The 18,617-nt window shown below is 37.7% G+C and overlaps 1 protein-coding gene across 16 annotated transcripts in view; it reads right to left on the bottom strand.

Moving 5' to 3' along the window:
- Positions 1–18,617, bottom strand: part of UNC79 (unc-79 homolog, NALCN channel complex subunit) — a 248,535-nt gene that overhangs the window by 145,940 nt on the left and 83,978 nt on the right. For all 16 annotated transcript variants that reach the window (XM_081050030.1, XM_081050029.1, XM_081050037.1 and 13 more), the window contains exons 8-13: positions 15,975–16,039; positions 11,677–11,765; positions 11,010–11,050; positions 8,559–8,587; positions 3,226–3,455; positions 1,409–1,580 (exon numbers count right to left, since the gene is read on the bottom strand). In XM_081050030.1, the coding sequence (XP_080906156.1) occupies positions 1,409–1,580; positions 3,226–3,455; positions 8,559–8,587; positions 11,010–11,050; positions 11,677–11,765; positions 15,975–16,039 (626 nt within the window). The remainder of the gene's footprint in view (positions 1–1,408; positions 1,581–3,225; positions 3,456–8,558; positions 8,588–11,009; positions 11,051–11,676; positions 11,766–15,974; positions 16,040–18,617) is intronic.

Raw genomic sequence — 18,617 nt, 5'->3', positions numbered from 1 at the left:
AATCCATTTGAAGTAGGCAATTTTCTAAATGATGGAGGATCACTTATCTTGGAAACTCTGATCCTCTCTACAGGGAGAGGTGGATTGCAACAATAATTTCCCCTGAAGAGTGCACCTTCCAATAAGCCTTTTCTTCTCTAAGAAATATATTACATATGAGTGATTTGCGCTAGATAAATGCTTTTAGAAAGTTAAGTTTACAGAGTGAAATTTCATAAATATCTTCAGTGAAAAAACAACTGTATACATTTCAGTTCTAACACGATCAGGTTTGGCTAAGAATTTCTATCAGTCGTAATTCTGAAATGTTAGAGCCCCCCAACTCACTACATTACAAACAGACTTTTTAAAACAACTCATTCAGTCATTCATTCATTCATTCTGAACTAATCTTTTATTGAGCAGTGTAGTAGCATTCAGTAATAAAAAATAAATAAAACACTATCCTTGCCTTCAAAAAATTCATAATAGTAGTCACTGCGTCATTAGATAATAAATTCTAGGAATAAGACGTGAAGTCAACAATTAAATCCCAATTTGGTTAAAACAAAAAAAAAGACTTTTTCAGGTAACCATGTGAAAACATAGAAGAGATGAATCACTATGGAGACGTAAGGCATGTCTCAGTGGGCGAAAACAAAAATCCACAGGCCAATTCCGCTTGCTTGAAACTTTGGATCTGTAGGCCTGATCCTTACTAAATGAATGCTACAGTTAAATCAGTCAGGAGCCATCAAACGCCTGGGGTTATGTTGACTCTAATTTTTTTGGCTGTAGGCGGACTTGCCACAAATTCACAAAAAGCTCCTCAGAGACTGAACTTTGAAGAAAGTTTTCATGTATATAGCTAGACAACTGAGTCTTATATAATATAAGACTGGGTCTTATATTAATTTTTGCTCCAAAAGACACCTTAAAGCTGATGGTCGAGCTAGGTCTTATTTTAGGGGAAACACGGCAGACAATGGGATGTGAAAGATCGGTAAATCATACTGAACCCAGTACTTCATGATATACTCTAGCAACTTTCCCATTTGTTTCCTGGCAAAAAGTGCATTTCAAACAGCCTGGGGCCTGGCACTGTAGGTGTCAACACCTGGCTATTCATTACAATCAACTAGAAAATAGCTTTTCAAAAGTTCTGAAGAATCTCAAGTGAAATCTGGGCCTTGTCAATTTTCCAAAGCCCTCCCAGGTAAATTGAATGTGCACCCCAGGGTTGAGTGCCACTGTCCTAAAGTATAAAGTCCCACTGCTAAGGCTGGCTTTTCACTATTTGACTTCTTTAAAACGAAAGAATAAAGGCAAATTAAGACAAAAAAGAAAAAGGAAAAAAGGAGCAACCCCTCGTGGGTGTGAGGCTGGAAGGTCAAATAAGAACGAAGAACACAGTTAACTCTTTTCTTACTAAGAACCATATTCCAAATTGACTGAGTAGCCGCTGGTCGTGTTTATCATCGTCCTTGTTGTCAAAGTCAGCGTTCTCCAGGGAATGGTGGGAAGAAGAAAGGCCCAGCTGCCGCCGGCGATTCAGCTCATATTCCCGCTGCTCGGCATGGAACTCGGCTTCTTTCAACAAGCTGCCAACGAGGAGAGACTCTGAGTTAGACTATCGAGAAACACATTCTAGATTATGAGCTATTCAGAGCTATTAATTCATAAATACTCAAGCATCAATGATTGCTGTCTTCTAAACTGGTCAGAGTTACTCCAAGAAGCCTAATTGGATTTCCTATTTTGTACTCCATCCCATTTCAAAGATGAACAAACTGAGGCACAAAGAGGCTACTTCCTCCAACCAATCACAATCAAGCAGAACGGATGCTTTCTGACTTCCAGTTCGCTACCAGTCCCGCTGAAGTCAATGCTTCCCCTGTATCTCATGTGAAGCTCTGTGGACATCAAATGCATGATACGAGGAGAGATGGAGGTACTTGTACCCAAATGGAAAAATATTCAAAGTCCAGTATTCAGAAACCTGAAAATGAGCAACAAGGACTCCTTTTTCCATTTGCTAAACAAGTGACAATTTCCAAAAATAATACCCAATGTTGGCAAGGGTGTAGCAAAAACTAGCAATGTCATACAGTGCTACTGGCATCATGGATTCATGTACACACTTTGAAAATCAGTTTGGTAATGTACCAAGGGCCACCACAATATTCATAACCCCTGACCCAGTCAACCATATCTGGTCATCTACCCTAAGAAAATAAAAACTACCGGAATAGCACTTTACACAAAAATATTTATCAGTTATTTTTAATAGTAAAAAAAATAGAAGCAATCTAAATATTTAGTGGTGGAAAAATAATCTAGATGAGTATTACGTGTCCACTAAAACTGATAAATACGGAAAGTATACAACACAGAAAAGAGCTGATGGTACAATGTTATATTTAAAAGAATTGTGGCTACCCTGTGATTACAGTTATAGATATAAAACATGTATTTGAATAAAAGTAGAAGAACATATAAAATGAATGATGATGACAGCAATATGGTTGATTTTTTTTTCTTTCCTATTTCCAGACTTTCTGTAACGTTTTAGTTGACAAACATTCATCCCATTTCTACATGTGTCATCCACCGGGAAAAGAGAAACAGAAAAGAGTCCCTATCCTTAAAACTCACATTCTAATATTATTTCTTTAATTTATAAAAATCTTGCCTCAATAAATATTATACAAAAAGAGAACAAGTCCAGACGTTACCATTTCTAAAGCTCCTTTTTCTGTCGTGTGGTAGAAAGAGAAAAAGCCAGGAACCTGAAAGATCAACCCATCTTACTCCACAGCCTCCTGGTTGACGCCCGTACTGAACTACCTAGAGTTCTCCCCAACTTTGCTGCTGTCAGTCAAGCCTCGGGCACGCCTCTTGCCCACGTCTCACTCTAAGTGATGCTCCCACTTCATTCCCCTAAGACCCTCCGCTCTGTGCTATCGCTGTGCTCACCATTCGGAATCACAACGACATGCTACCCTGGGGGCAGGGACTACATTTTATTCTCTTCGGACTCTCATGCCTGGCACAGAACTGCCATTCGATAAAAATATGTGTTGAATGAATTAATTAAAACATCATCATCATTGCAACAGTGTGGAAAGCAAGCTGCTAGACTGAGGCACTTGAAGTTGACTGAAATTTATGCCCCTCAATGTGAGAAGGGTGGCTCAAAGCCAGGACGATGTTTTCAGAGTAAGCTACTAATAAAATGCCTGTTACCTAATCACGGCCTCCACGGCGCAGACAAGCTCTTCGGCACCACATTCTCGAGTGTTGATGGGTGGAGGGGAGGTCTGATAGAGGTGGGTCTCCGAAGCAGCCCCCACTTCATTACTATGATGGTTTGAGTGGCATCTTTTGCAGTACCGAACAGGCCTGTTTCCGTGGCGATCACAGCACCCTGCTGAAAAGCAGGTGACAACTGCTCTCCTAACATGGGAACTGCAGTTCTAGAAGCAAAAGGGGGGAAAAAAATGAAATCAATTAAAATTAATCGCTGAGGAAAATTGGGCTAAGAATTGGAACGAATGGAAGCTTAAGGGGCCACCGGAAATGGCAGCACATTTCTGAAGTGCCACTAGGTCCCAAAATGCCAGTCATTTCTAACCAGTTAGATTTCAGTCATAGTTAAAAATAAAGGTGAGAAGTGGTTTCTGCTACTGTGAGTGATAGAAATGTTCTATGTATGAGTGGAACTGTGTTGAAAAGCCCTCTGTAAAGTCACCTCAGTCATGGGGGATGAGGGGACTTTCTAGATTATTTCATGTTAATGTGTCAAGAGTTTTTCAGGAGAACTACGAAGAAAAACATTAAAACTGTGGTCCAGAGGGAACACAGCACAGCACATCAGCATAGATAAAGAACAATTTTAACACTCAGCATAACCTTTCAAAATTATTTCATCCACCACTGAAAGAGCCAATTTCCACAGCAGCTCATCTGTCCTTGCTGCATTCCCGGACAGGTCAGGAGTGTGGTGCACTAGCTGATGGCCCCAAAAGCAGGCCTTTCCACTCCCGCCAGCACCCTGTCTGTCAAGACCTAAGGAATACATCAATGACATCATGGTAACATCAAAATGCAGGGAGAGGCTTTCATAGAATTAGCCATTGACAACATCTACAGGAAAGGAATTGAAAGATGAAGTGATGGAAATGAGAAATGTGGAGCAGCGTAAGATTCCAAAGTCTAGGGGGTTATTATCAGATCTGCCCTGATAAGACGCAGAGGGGCGAGGCAGCATCCCCACGAAGCAGTCTGAGGCCCTATCAGGCAGGAAACATCCCTGACCGCCACAAACAGTGCCCCAAGCCTATCAGACATGCCGTCACCAGGTACTCCACGTCTTGTGTCCAGAGAGTTGTTCAGTCTTTCAACAGAGCTCAGAAAGACGTGAACGCCTCTAGGGGAAATAATATACTAAGCCATTATGAACACAGAGCTTGGTGAAGATTTGAGAACTCCCCATGACAACTATTTTGGAAAGACAAAAGAAGGGAGAATGCAAGCACAAAACCTGTATTAAAACATTGACAATGTACTAAACTGCCCATTGGAACGACCGTTTCAAAGAAAGGTATTTTCCACTTCGATTTTAGCAAGATGCTTTGGATAGTGTTGGGAAATCTAATTTTCTGAGCAGGACTCAGGCCAACAAATCATAAAAACAAGTTCACATTTTTCATTATCTATTTTTTCTTTTTATGAATAATTTTTAAAAATTATTTGTTAAAATACAGTGTGCTTCCTCTGCATCTGAAGCCCAGGTCTTCTCTGGTATTCAAATCAGCCTTGACTACTCCAAGTGGAGTATTTTTCCTCCTTTCTTTCTCTTGCACACACTAAACTTCATTCTGGAAGCACACGAATCTTTATTGGTTTAGGGTGAGCTTCTCCTGCTCACCCACCACACCAATACCACACCACTAGCAACGTGGTATATCCCCGAGTATATTTTCAGAGTTTACTTCTTCCTTTTGGTTATAGTCTTTGTTCCTCTGGGATTCCCATTGTCATTGTACAAACAAGAGGATGTGCATATGGGTTTAGTGGGTAGTTATTTGCTATCACAAAGCCCTGAAGTTGAAGGCCTGTAATTTCCCATCCTATTTTCTGGTCACAAATGGTTCACATTCTTCCCACATGCAAATTTCTGACTGGAAGTCCAAGGTCTTCTCATGTAAATGAAGTCCAGCTGTGGATGAGGCTCTTTGGGTTTTGTTCCTCAAGTATGCTTCCTGGAATCTATGCCTTGAATCTAAGAGATCTGTGGCTACATCAACCAAGAGAGTCTGGCACAAGCCATATTTCCATGACTCCCAAGGCTGGCTTCTAAAAAAATATGCAGCGTCCACCTGACCATCTTGGAACGTTTTCTCTTCAGAAGCTTGCTCATCAGTACGCATACTCTTCTCAGAACTCCGCTAAGGCCAAGCCCCAGGGAGAGGCAATGTGTAAGTCTCTAGTCAACAGTGTTGGCTAAGCCCAGCCTTCAAGCCACTCCACCCCAGAGTCCAAACACAGGACCTAGAAGCCTCTAGATAATTCCATCCCCCAGCTATTCAAGTCTTTGCAGATAAGGCCTCAAACATCAAGCCAAGGCAGGCTGTGGACTGTGCCGTGTCCACATCCCTAACCTACAGAATCTGTGAGCATAATTAAATGGGTGTTGTTTTATGTTGCTACATGATAAATGATTTCTTATGCAGTATGGGGGTACACAGCATATGTTAGTATCTGGAATACCAAATAAAAGTCGGCCTGCTTTATCACCATGTGTCAGCAACTCTGCATAGTATCGGCAATAAAATACTTTGCCCCAAAACAACGTTTGGTTGGTCAAAGTTGTAAACACTTGTTGTGGTTCCTACTAATTGAAAAATATACGTATAAGCCACAGTTGGTCTCAATCCATGTGGATTCAGCTACATGCATTCATTTCAAAAGTTAGAGAGATTTCCCTTAGATTCAGATTCAGCTGGTCATGGTTTTCAAATGTTCACGCCAGTCACTCTCTTTCATTCACCGCTTTTCATTTTAAACATAAATAAATAATTTCAAGTGATCTCAGAAAACAACAGAATTGAAATAAATCAAGGTCTATCTCTTATCTTTACAACTTTGGTGTTTATTTCAAACCTACTGTTCAAAAGTAGGAACATATAATACCCAAAGTACAAACTGCCCAAAGCATGCTTTAACAATTCTGAACTGTTATGAACTTCATGGGAGTTCTCCAAACTAACACTCATATAAAACACAATGTTATTAAAGGGTAAATAATAAAAATGTGCTAATTTGAAGCTTATTACTCAAAATAATTTTGTTACATAAAGGGAGTGTTAAAAAAAAAGATCCATCCTGAGAGTCAAATATGTTAGGTATACTTCCAGAACATGCTGGTTTAGAAAACAAAACTGTCATTCTAGCCTCTCCAGCTTCTAAAAGATTCTCAAAGTAAGAAATTGCCTCAGGATAAAAATCAAGTCAGAAGTTTGCTGAATGACTGTATGATCCTTTGTTAAAACGTGGGAAGGATATAAGGTGATGCCCAGTTGAGCCTCTCAGCTAGAACAGGGCTTCCAATAATGTCAAGGGCAGACTAGAATGCCTCCAGTACAGAAAGGACTGTCTCAAAAAGAATTATAGATGTTGTTCTGGGGGCACAGCACACCAATGAGATTCACTGAAAGTCCATAAAGTTTTAAAGTCATGCTAGGAAAAGCACCACCAACTTAGACTAACAGGGAGACACACAGTTCAACGTGAAGACAGGTCTGAGGGACCTCAACTTCTACATGCCGGAAGCAGACTGAAAGAGTTCCTCAGCTGCAGCATGGGCCATGTCTTATTGAAAAGGAAAGATGTGTCAGAGAGAGCAGCAACAGGCCCAGGGAGACAACAATGGCTTGGGGAACCACTCCCAGGAAGCAAAGCGAGATCCAATTTAAGGCACATTCACTATCCGGAGACAGAGAAACTATTGACACGTTCATGCCTGGCGCTGCTTCAAACAAGAGACTGCCATCTGCTTCCTCTTCCTCTTTTTGAACAGAGGTCTACTGCAGTTATCCTGTCCCTATCTCACGACTCTGTCTTGGGTGTGTAGGGGGTAGATAACTGGACTTTTTGGTTCACAGGTCTCTGAATCAAGATAATTTGCTCCCAAGGAGTTTCATCAGGGACCAGATGCAGATCACAAGATAATGGACGTTAAGCCTGAAGCCATAACTGGGTAAGACTTTTGGAGGTCTCATAAGGTAGTGAAAGTACTTTGCATATGGAGAGAATGTAAGTAATTCTATCCAGCAGGTGGCTTGTGGTAGATTAAATATGACCACAAAATTCTTGCTACTGTATAAAGGGGAGGAGTCTATTTCCCCCAGTCCTTGAATCTGGGTGGGTCTTGGGACTTTCTTTGACCAACGGAATGCAGCAGAAGCGATGCTGTGTGACCTCTGAGATTCAGTCTCAAAAGGCCTTTCGACCTTCTCTCTCATTCTCTCAGAACACTGCTGCCATGTGAACAAATCCAGCCTAGCCTCGTGGAGGATGAGACACCTAATGGAAAGAGGGAAAGCCAGATAGCTCAATCATCCCAACCATTCCAGCCATCCCAGCAGAGGCCCCAGACAGGGGAATGAGGTCATCTGGGACCAGCCAATTCCCACCGACGGATGCAAATACATGAGTGAGCCTGGAGGAGTTTATCAAAAGAAGCCTAGTTGAGCACAGGCCAGATTGACAATCCCCAGAATTGTGATCAAATAAATGTTGGTTGTTATAAGCCACTACATTTTAAGATGGTTTATTCTGTGGCAATAGATAACTGGGACAGCCCACCAAAGGAACCCACTCATGACCAACTCCTAAAAAGTTTAAATGACTTGTACATGGTCTCATAGGTAGGTGGGAATAGAGCTGGCCAGAACCCAAGTATCCGAACCAACGAATCCAAAGTTCTTTATACAACACCATACTACCCTCTCTTGTACTTTTCAACAACAATTAGAACAAGAAAAGAAGATGGAAATGGTTTAGGGAAACTGTCATGAAAAGCGGCTAAAGGAAATTTGAAAGCAAAATCTTTAACCAGAGATATCATTCAACTTATAAGTAAATGAATACTTTTCATATATAGTTGGTCTGGGTATATTTTGACACACATATTGGACTATTTGCACTCTATTTCAAAACAATAAGGATTTTTAGCATACAAGATACATCCTTTGCCAAAGTTAAGTTGCACATACCACACTGTCATTCTAATATTTTTGTAATTAGAGTTCTATACCAGAGTTAGACATGTTTTTATTTCAGGTAACTTACCAAACACGTGGTGCATAAAATGGGTGAGCAAAAGCAGAAATGGAAATAGAGACCATTCGGACATAGTAATCTTGCATGCTAAATTATTTCTTTTCCCCCTTCACGAATACAGTGACATGTACATACTGGGAAACCATGGTGCAGAAATGAGGCAGATGTCAATGAATGAATTTACATACAAACACAGCGAATCATGCCCCACCACACAGATGGTTTGCTCTTACCTTCTTCTGACATATAGCAGATATTTCAGCTGTAAGGGGAAGGCACACAAAATATCAACAAAGAAAAAGAGCCCATTTTCAATAAGGGCAGCCATGAAGGGGAGTAAAACCATGCTTAGTGACATGACCACTAGACTTGGCCAAAATAGCTTCTCACTTGTCTCATAAATTATCATCCACTTATGTTTAATGAGGTTAAAAATACCTGCATGCTACAAATACTTCACCTATTCTTACAAGTAATTCAACCTTCTCAGATATGACTTAGAATGCAATTCATGTTGAAGACAAGTAACTTTTTTTGTTTTTTTAAACTTTTATTTTATTTTAAGTGTGTTTTTTCAGGACCCATCAGCTCCATGTCAAGTAATTGTTTCAATCTAGTTGTGGGTGGACGCAACTCACAGTGGCCCATGTGGGGATCGAACCGGCAACCTTGTTGTTAAGGGAACCGTGTTCTAACCAACTGAGCTAACCAGCTAACCAGCTGCCCAAAGGCAAGTAACTTTAATGTTAAAGCCAAATAACTTTAATCTCACCTCCTCATTTGACAGAGAACAAAACTGAGGGCCACTATGGTAGCATGATTTCTTGAGAATTGCACAGGATACCAATGGTAGAGGCAGAACCCAATAGGTCTGTGGATTCTCCGTTTACTGCTGTTCCATTATACTATGACATTGAGTTGATGGGATATAATTAGAGCTTCATGATGGAGATGATTTGCTGTATCAAAACTATAGAAAAAACTTACTAACTTGGATTACTTAGACTTGAACTATCAATTTATACCAGTCTTTAACTAGTTTAGAACCAGCTGAATGATTATTTAAGAGAAAGCAAATTTCAAACCCATGGATTGGCCCTTTGGAGAAAGGCTGTCAAACTACGGTCTACTTTAGGATTGACTTTAATGAATGGATAAAAACTCTTTTTAGTGGGCATACCAATTGTTTCCATGAAAACTGATGCTTGAGACCACTTTTCCCCTGAAATAGTAAGTGTTCAAAAAAATGGGTTAAACTATTATTTATAGTATAGTCTATGTTATAATTTATTCAAAAGAGCAAAGGTAAATGTCTCCCAAACTCTGTCTGGAAATTATGAATTAGTGGATGCTAAATCAATGAAATTTACAGCTCGGTTTTCAAAACTGGTTTTGTATAATTAATAGTTATTTAACAGTTTGACATCTTAGTTTATCTTAACCTGAGGTTAGTCACATCTCTATATAAAAAATTAATAATTTTCTTCCAAAGATGTTATCTGGAGACTATGACCAGAATTCCACATGACTGCTGATATTTAAAATGTAGTTTAGGACCTGACTATGGGTTTTGCCTCAGATTATTGGATGTTCACTAACAAGGTAGCCTAATTTAAGGGGGAAAAAGTTACCTTTACTCATACAAGCCCAAATCTATTCATAGATATTCTCATATAATTTTTCATAATGTCTCTTTAAAGGATATAAAGGCTGACATTACTGATCCATTACACATATGGAGAGCACTCACTAATTTAATTTAAATTTTAACATTGAGATGACCTAATACTGAAAGTTAGACTACAAAGAAATAGTGTAATTATCAGCAAGCAATGGTCTTAAGTTTAAAAAATGTTCACAGAATTTAGTTAACATAGGGTTTTTATATTTCTTTTTAAATGAGGCCCTTCGTAGTCTTTTTTTCATATTCTTTTATAATCTACCTCTGAAGTCATACGTCAAGTTCTTCCTGTGTGCCTGACCTGTGCTCGGTATGCTCCCAGTTTTTCCCACCTTTCATCTTTCCTTTGCTTTTTCTTTCCAGTACTTTTCCTTATCATTTCAGCCTCCAATTAGGTGGCTAGAATACCTGCTTCCCCTTGTGTAGAGGCATGCTACCTTATCTATCTCATCTGCCAACTTACTGGCCACAGCTTTCAGAACTCTAACAAACTGCAAGCATTACAATCTCGTCATTTCATTGACATGAGTCAGATATACTTTATCCCCATTTTACTGATAAAGAGACTAAGTCTCAGAGAGATTAAATGATTTTCCCTAAAAACACAGAGCTAGTAATATTGTCAGGAAAAAAGTCCCATTATTCAGTGTTCTTCCTGCTGATGTTCCTTATTCCCCTGCTGACCTGGTGCAGCAAACGTATCATTGGCAACACCCGTTATATATACAGAAAATCCCTTAGGACAACTCAGCAGGGCTTGAGTCATTGAGGATCCTAATTCCAGCATCTATTTTTGGCAGAGAACATACCTTTTCCCTCATTATTAAATGTGTGGGCATATTATAAGCAAGACATTGATATAATGCTTAACATCAATGAATATTCATAGAATATAATACTTTGGTTACTGTCTTTGTAAAATAAAACAGTATAAAAGGAGACAAATCAACCATGTCATTAGTCACGATTACTCATTATTCATTCTTTCTGAAGTAAACCATACCTTGCGGCAGAAGAACATCAATCAGCCATTCACTGTGGTCCCTGTGAAGATAAACAAAATTCATTTTTGAGCTTCTTAGCAATGTTACCCTTCCACATGGATGTTTATAAGCGGCACACTATTGCTAAAAGGCTTTTAATAGAAGCGTAATTAAGAGCACTATCATAATAAACTTTTTAGATGTCTAATGCATTCCAGCTAAATTGTAAATTATAGGCATTTAATCATATTCAGTTATCTTTAAATGATACTTTCCAGATGCTAATGAAGCCAACCAAAATACAGCATGATTTGTACAATGCTGAGTGCAACCCTGTGAAACTAACAAGCAAAGAGAACCCATATGAATTATATGTCATGTTTGCAAACCACAGTCTTACTTTTCACTGTGGCCTTTTTCACAAGGTCACTTGAAAATTGGCACTGCTGTATTAAGTGGAGTTGCTTTTTCTGGTTACACAGAGAAAAACATTACAACTTTTCAAAGCTCAAATCCTTCAAATGAAAGCTTGCTTGCTATATCTATATTAAATATCCGACCAAGCATCCTTTAAGAAACAGAGGTTAATGGGAGATGTGGGTAATGTAACCAATTTAAGTCCAAGTGATTGTTCTTAGCTTCTCACTGTTGCCCTGTTTCCTTTATTTTGAGGACCCTTATACCTACCCCGCGATCCTCTGGCTGCATTCTTCACAGAGGTACAATGGGGGTGGCTTATCACCCAAAGCTACTGACAGGGAAGGGTCTATACACATCTGAAACACATGAAAAGACAGAATGAACTCTCTTGTCTTGTGTATCACATTCCTGAAACTGTGAACACAAATGTTTCAATAATAGATTTTCCAAAGCAAAGTAGAATAAATATTTTTAGTAAAATCCGTTCAACCTGTAACTGTTTTTCCTGCACTGGCCAATGAGTCCACACTGGAAAGTTAAATGTGGCTACTGTGATTTTTTTCATTTCTCCTATTATTTGTAATTCAAGAAACAAATAAAGGCAAGAAATCTATCCTCATTCCACAAATATAAAAAAATCATCTTGTTCAATGGTTGCTCAAATTGTCTCTATATTACTCATACAGTAATTCCTTCCTAAAGTGGTAAACACAGTAATCGCACTTTAGGAAAAGGAAAAAATTATATTAAGTTTAAAAATTATAACTATTAGCAAAGCGCTGGCAGTAAAGACTTTTGCCATTTAAGACAGACGTCATTCAGAAAATTTAGCCTTCAATCTAGCATTGAGTGATTCACTTCTCCTTCTCTGGAATCTAAATTCTATATTAATCATCCAATGTTTCATTTTCAGGTGTTTTTCTTCTATACGTGACTTGTAGTTTGCTTAACCCTAATGTGCCCTGTTCGATTTTGGGTTATTTATGGCTGAGTTTTCATTAGTCTAAGCACAGATGAAAAGTGTTCATTTTCCAGTTGAGCATCAGGGTATTTCAAATATCTAGATGTTTTAAATCCAGTGAACAAAACAATTCAGATGACTAGCTGAATTTTGTACTGGGTATCAGTTTAAGTTTCTAGAACTTACCAAAGTTATTTTGAATTCTGTTCTTACGCTTCAAGAAATAATCAATCCATACTACAGCTGATTATGCAGTTAATATGCCTAGTACACAAATTTTTCTGAAACTTCCCTCTGCCTTTTCTTCACTTGTTTTCACTGATTTGAAGGTGAAAAATGAACCAAACTTATAGCCCAAACAACCTGTCATTTACTAAGTTAAAACCCTGAGAAGTTTCAATGATTGCAAAAACAAGAGTTAGAATTCCTAAATTTAAGTAATTATAGCATCAAAATTTGTAAATTATTTATATCCTAATGCCAAAAGCCCAGTGTGAAAATTTTTCCTTAGGTAAGCTTCATGCTTCCCTTGAAGAAACGCATAACTACTTTTTGGTGTGTTAAATCAGGGATTGGCAAACTTTCTGTAAATGGTCAGAGAGGAAATATTTCTGGCTTTGCGGGCCATAACTATTGTTACAACTACTCAACCCTGCTGTTATAACATGAAAGCAGCCATAGTCAATAAATACATATGTAAATGAGCACAGCTGTGTTCCAACAGAACTTTATTTACAAAAACAGGCAGCAGGCCAGATTTGAATGTGGGCCACAGTTTGCTGATTCCTATGTTAGACAATTATCTGAACTCCGAAGTATTTCATATAGTAAATACAGAACCAAGTAAAACCAAAAGCAGAATGTGATATAATGAACTGTAAGTTCCAACATATTTTCATTTTGAATCCTATCACAACTCTTGGCTCTTGCCTAAAAAGTACTTTTTTGCAACCTATTGCAACAAAAATAAATAATACTTTTCTATTTGGCAAATCATTACTGCCTAGTGGTATAGCTCACTATTATGGAGGTTTTAGGCTTTTTGTGAAGATAAATCCATTTTCCCTGAGTCTTTCCCATGCAACCCATGTAGTCCTCTTCTTCACCTTTGCTTTCATTTCTAATAGGTCATTGATACCTCTGTCAGGTAAAGATATTTTCCCATTCCACAAAAAAGGAAAAATTCTTAAGATGTTAGAACTATAAGAAACCAATAGAGATTAGCTAATTGACCTCTGATATCTTAAATGAATTAATCAATATGACCCATCAGATTTGTGATTAATAGTGTGGATTTTGTTCTACTCAGAACAGTTCTGTGTATACCCATATTAGTATGTTCATATCTGACTATTGCATTAAAAAATATTTATTTTCTATTTATAAATATAATATATGCCCAATGTAGAAGATTGGGAAAATAGAGAAAAGACAATAAATAACTCATTAACCCTCCATCTTAATGCAGTCACTGGTAACATTCTGATGAGCATTACTGCTTGCTTTTAACTATCACTATAAATATAAATACAGATATTTGTAATTTTCAAACTAAACTGGCATCACACTATATAATTTCATAATTTTCCTTTCCTTTGCATTATTCTGTAAGCATCTGGATGTTGGACACCCTTGATCTACCTGTCACAAGATTTTATCCACGTGGGTTTCGAGAGTGCTCAGACTGTAAGTACAGAACAAGATTGCGGGAAACCTGTTATCATTCAAAACCATGTCTTGTCACGCTAACAAGAATGTTACCTTTTCGGAAGCATGAAATGAAAATACAAAACGAAGCTTTTTAGGAAAACTGGGGTTCAGAAAGTAAAATTTAAGGGTGATAAAAATGTTTTACAATTAGATAGAAATGATGGTTGCACAACATTGTGCATGTACTAAATACCACTGAAATGTTCACTTTAAAATGGTTCACTTCACAGTATGTGAATTTTCCCTCAATATAAAAACAACAGAAGTAGGATGGTTTGGCCTAGACTGGAAGATGACTACAGGGAATAGCCTGTGAGAAAAACAAGGCCAGGCCAGAGGAGTGGACTGGGTTGTCTGCCCAGAAGAGAGGGAGAAAATCTAATTTGTGATGATTTCTGTGAGCAGGAGGCCAGAAGTTATCACTAATCGGGAAGTCAGAAGCCCCCTGAGAATGCAGCCTGACATAAAATCAAGAAAAAAAAACAAAAGCAGGCAGAAAGTACGTCCTTCCTGTTGACGTCTGGTCAAACCAAAAGAGGGTGTTGTAACTTAGGCAGGAAGAAGCTTCCTTTAGAAACTAAAGGAACCATGAGTCTCACCACTGTGAAGAACTGAGCTGAAGTCCATGAATAATATATGAATTAACATGTGTTTATCTCAAAAGGTCCTCACACCACAGAATAGTATCTTTGAACCTCAAATGTCTATGGAAGTTCAGAGGAGGGGTGCACCTACCCGAAAAGGAGAGGCCTGTGCTTCCACTGGTGGGTTACCCTCTCCTGCTCTTTCTCAACATAAATTCATTCGATTTGCCTTCATCAAAAGCAGAGACCAAGCATAATAAATAACTACATCCTTTGTTAGTAAGATATTATGTCTAGATGACATTATTGGCACTCCTCTGCCACCTTTGTTATACGGAACACATTTTAGTTCCATTTATATGTATATTTCTTATATCCCATTTTACCGCTTCTACTTTATTTCTACAAAGTGACACAGTATTATTTTTTCTATTATTTGACAATCTTTATAGTTCACCTATCTATAGAACAAGGGAGGCAAACTCCCATGACCCTACGTTCTGAAACGTAACTGAACTTTAATCACCTCACCTAACTCCTTCTCACTCTTCATAATATAAAAATTAACCCTTGCAAATCCAGACACAGGTCTCTCCAGCCAAGCGTTGTATCCAACAAATATTCCATAAGTAATTTTTTTGAAAGGTGAGATTAATTTTCTTAACATTCAACTTCAAAGATTCAGGGTTATTATGCTACAGATTCAATTTGATATGGTAGTAAAGGAATAAGGCTGAGAGTCTAGGTACCAGGTTAGGGTTGCGTGAACTTAGGAAAGTGACTCAAGCACTCTTCCTTCACCTCGAATGTAACTTTCTATGTGTTTGCTGTCCACCTATCTCTCAGTCATTTCAACTAAGTCATATCTGAGATCTGAACTACGACTTAACAATTTTTTCTGATTTTGTCCTGTGACTCTTGAATTCATAGTCACACAGCTAGACACTCATAATTTGTAGCATACACATGAAAGCAGGGGCAAAGTACATTCTCCTGAGTTTATGAGAAGCCAGATAGAGAGGCCAGTTAGGGATTATGTCAGTGTTTCACCAGGATTATTCTGATAATTAGATCAGTACTACACAGTACTTGGCTATGAACTCATAGCCAAACACAAGTATGTATTGCTTTGTCTTGAACAAATCCAAAAGTACACTCAGATTGAATATGGAGTTTCTTGAGATTACTACAGAGCACAAGCCTCTGCTTTATAGAGAAGAATGTAAACTACTCCATTCCGCTCAGCAATTTGCTCCTGATCATTTGAAAGCTGACAATACAATATGGCACCAGATCTAATAAAACAATACCTTCACAGCTGGTTTGTTAATTGCGTTGTGACATTCAATGTGCTGGCAGTGGATGGGATTCCAAGCTGTAAAGCAAAGCATAGCTGATGAATACTTCTCATCGAAACTATTTGTACTGTAGTAAAAACACGCAGATACTTCATTAGTTTTCTTTTTCCTACATAGAACCATCATCAGAAGGCTCCCTAAAATAATCATTTTTTTAATCCATGAAAAATTTTAAATTGATCAAAGATAATCACAATTCCATCATCCATTTTCCCATGGGAAGAGATAAACTAGTATACAGTAGCATACACAATACCATATTACCTTACAATGATATACTGTTAGTAAGTTCTCAAAGGTTTTTACATCTACAGTCCCACTGGATCCTCCCAACAAATCTGTGTGATAGGTACAGCACATTATTAACCTCACTTCATATATGAGTAAGTTAAAGTTTAAACGTTAAGTAGTTTGCTATGAATACAGAGTTAGTAAATGACGAGCTGGGAACAGAACCTGTATCTCTTGGTTCTTGACACTTTACTCTTTTCACTACAGTATACTATGCTACACATCCTAGATTTTTGGCACCAGGAGGTGTTTCAAATCGACAATTGTTGAAATGAATGGTAAAGCAACCTCTACCATTTCATTTTCCACCCCATCCCCATCAAATGTAGAGACTGGAAAGATGAGTTTCTTGCCCAAATGAAATGTAGCTCTTTCTCACATATAACTGACAAATTAAATTTCTGCTATTATAGCTTCATAATACCCAACTCCTTAACACAGTATACACACAGAGAATGAGGACAAGAACCAAGCAATCTAGGATAGATCAGAATGAGAATCACAATAAGTAATTATCATCATCTACATGATGTAGCCCAAAGCTCTTAGCTAACAATATTCCACCATAAAAAGGTAAGAGGATTACATGTTTGAAACTAGAACATTTTTCTAAATTGCCACATTCTAATCTTACAGGACCATGACTAGCCTATTATAGAAGAATTTGCAGGTGAGAGGATGTTCTTACTTAGTTATGTATCAAATTGTAATTCAAAAATATTTACTATTAATGACTTAGGCCTAATTTATGTTCCAACCATTTTATAAAATTTTCTATCTAGAGGTATTTTACATGTAATTTCAAACTTTCTATTATCCTGTTGTTAGACCAGACATAACATTTTGTGTCTGATTTGAAATTCAAGAAAATATGACCAACAGAGCCATTGGCCTTAAAAAATATACAATGGATCCATTTATTCAAAGACAAGAAGTACAGACCAGAAACTACTAATCTAATAACATAGTATCATACTGATTATATTTTTAGAGAGAGAGAGAAAGAGGAAATGAATAAAGAATGGGTGAATGAAGAAATTATTTGAATATAGACATTCAATAACTATAAGATTTATTTCCTACATGTGGAAAAGTCAAGATGAACATAGAGAGTAGCAACAAGTTTTCTTGTACAATTGAAAAAACTTGAGGAAAAGACTGACTTTAACCGGTACAGGAGTTACAAATACATGGGACGTGGCCCCATTCTTACAACCCTAAATTCATGACAGATATCACTAATCCATAAGAGCATTTCTTCCAAGTCCAGAACTGGCTTTAGAATCTTTCTCAACAATGAGTTGAGGAAGTCACCACTAATCAAAACAGACTTGGCACACACGATAAAATCTGCTAACCATCTCTGAATCCATGTATTATGAGAATATTTGCATATTACTTTATAAACATCAAGGAGATTTTCTTGACATTTATATTCAAAGCATGTAATAACTGCTATGGCACAGACACAAACAAATCAGAATGTACAATAGACGTAGCACTGATCAAGGCTCTAAAAGACTCCTGGTATGCCAGAGATTGATGCTGCATGTGTGGAGGGTGGGAATAGCCAAGTGGTCCTACTCCTCCAATTTTTTATTCCATTTTTACAAAGCATCACAGAATTAAGAACAGGTAATAGGATTCCTCTTTTAAGTTCACCAAAGTCACACTAGATCTAAGCTTACTAGAAAAGTAAACCTTAGCTTTTGTTGTGTATCAAAGATTATCTGTCAAGGTTTCAAAAATATGATACCTAGAACCCATGTTAGATCTAATGAATAGAGATCTCTGAGGATAGAGCACAGGTATTTGTAATTGGGAAAAGCACTACAATTGATTCTAATATAAGGATAATCTACATACCTTACCATACGGCAAATATACTAATGATAGATCTCCTTTCATTTGAAAATAAAAACAAAAGTATAGCATAAAAACATGGCAGACAAGAATTGTTTCCAACTATGACAGAGTAACTGAAATTAGAACTGCCCTCCCACCATAAACAACTACAAAAATGGAAAATATATATGAAACCACTCTTTTCAGAAATTGAACTATAGGTAATGAAGGCGAATGATCATTGAGAGAAAAGAAACAACGAAGTGACTCTTACAATCACACTGGCTTTTTTCTGATTGTAATTTCCAGACATTGGATCCAGAAGGGGAAATATTAGGTTGGTGCAAAACTAATTACATTTCAAAAGGTTAAAAATAATTGCAAAAATCGCAATTACTTTTGCACCAACCTAATATAAGCACAATAGGTTGGTTTCATTGAGTTGAGAAGACAAAAACT

The sequence above is a fragment of the Rhinolophus hipposideros genome (genome assembly GCF_964194185.1).
Source record: "Rhinolophus hipposideros genome assembly, chromosome: 5".
NCBI classification, from domain to species: Eukaryota; Metazoa; Chordata; class Mammalia; order Chiroptera; family Rhinolophidae; genus Rhinolophus; species Rhinolophus hipposideros.
The sequence above is the reverse complement of the archived record's forward strand: the minus strand, read 5'-3'. Positions and strand labels throughout refer to the sequence as shown.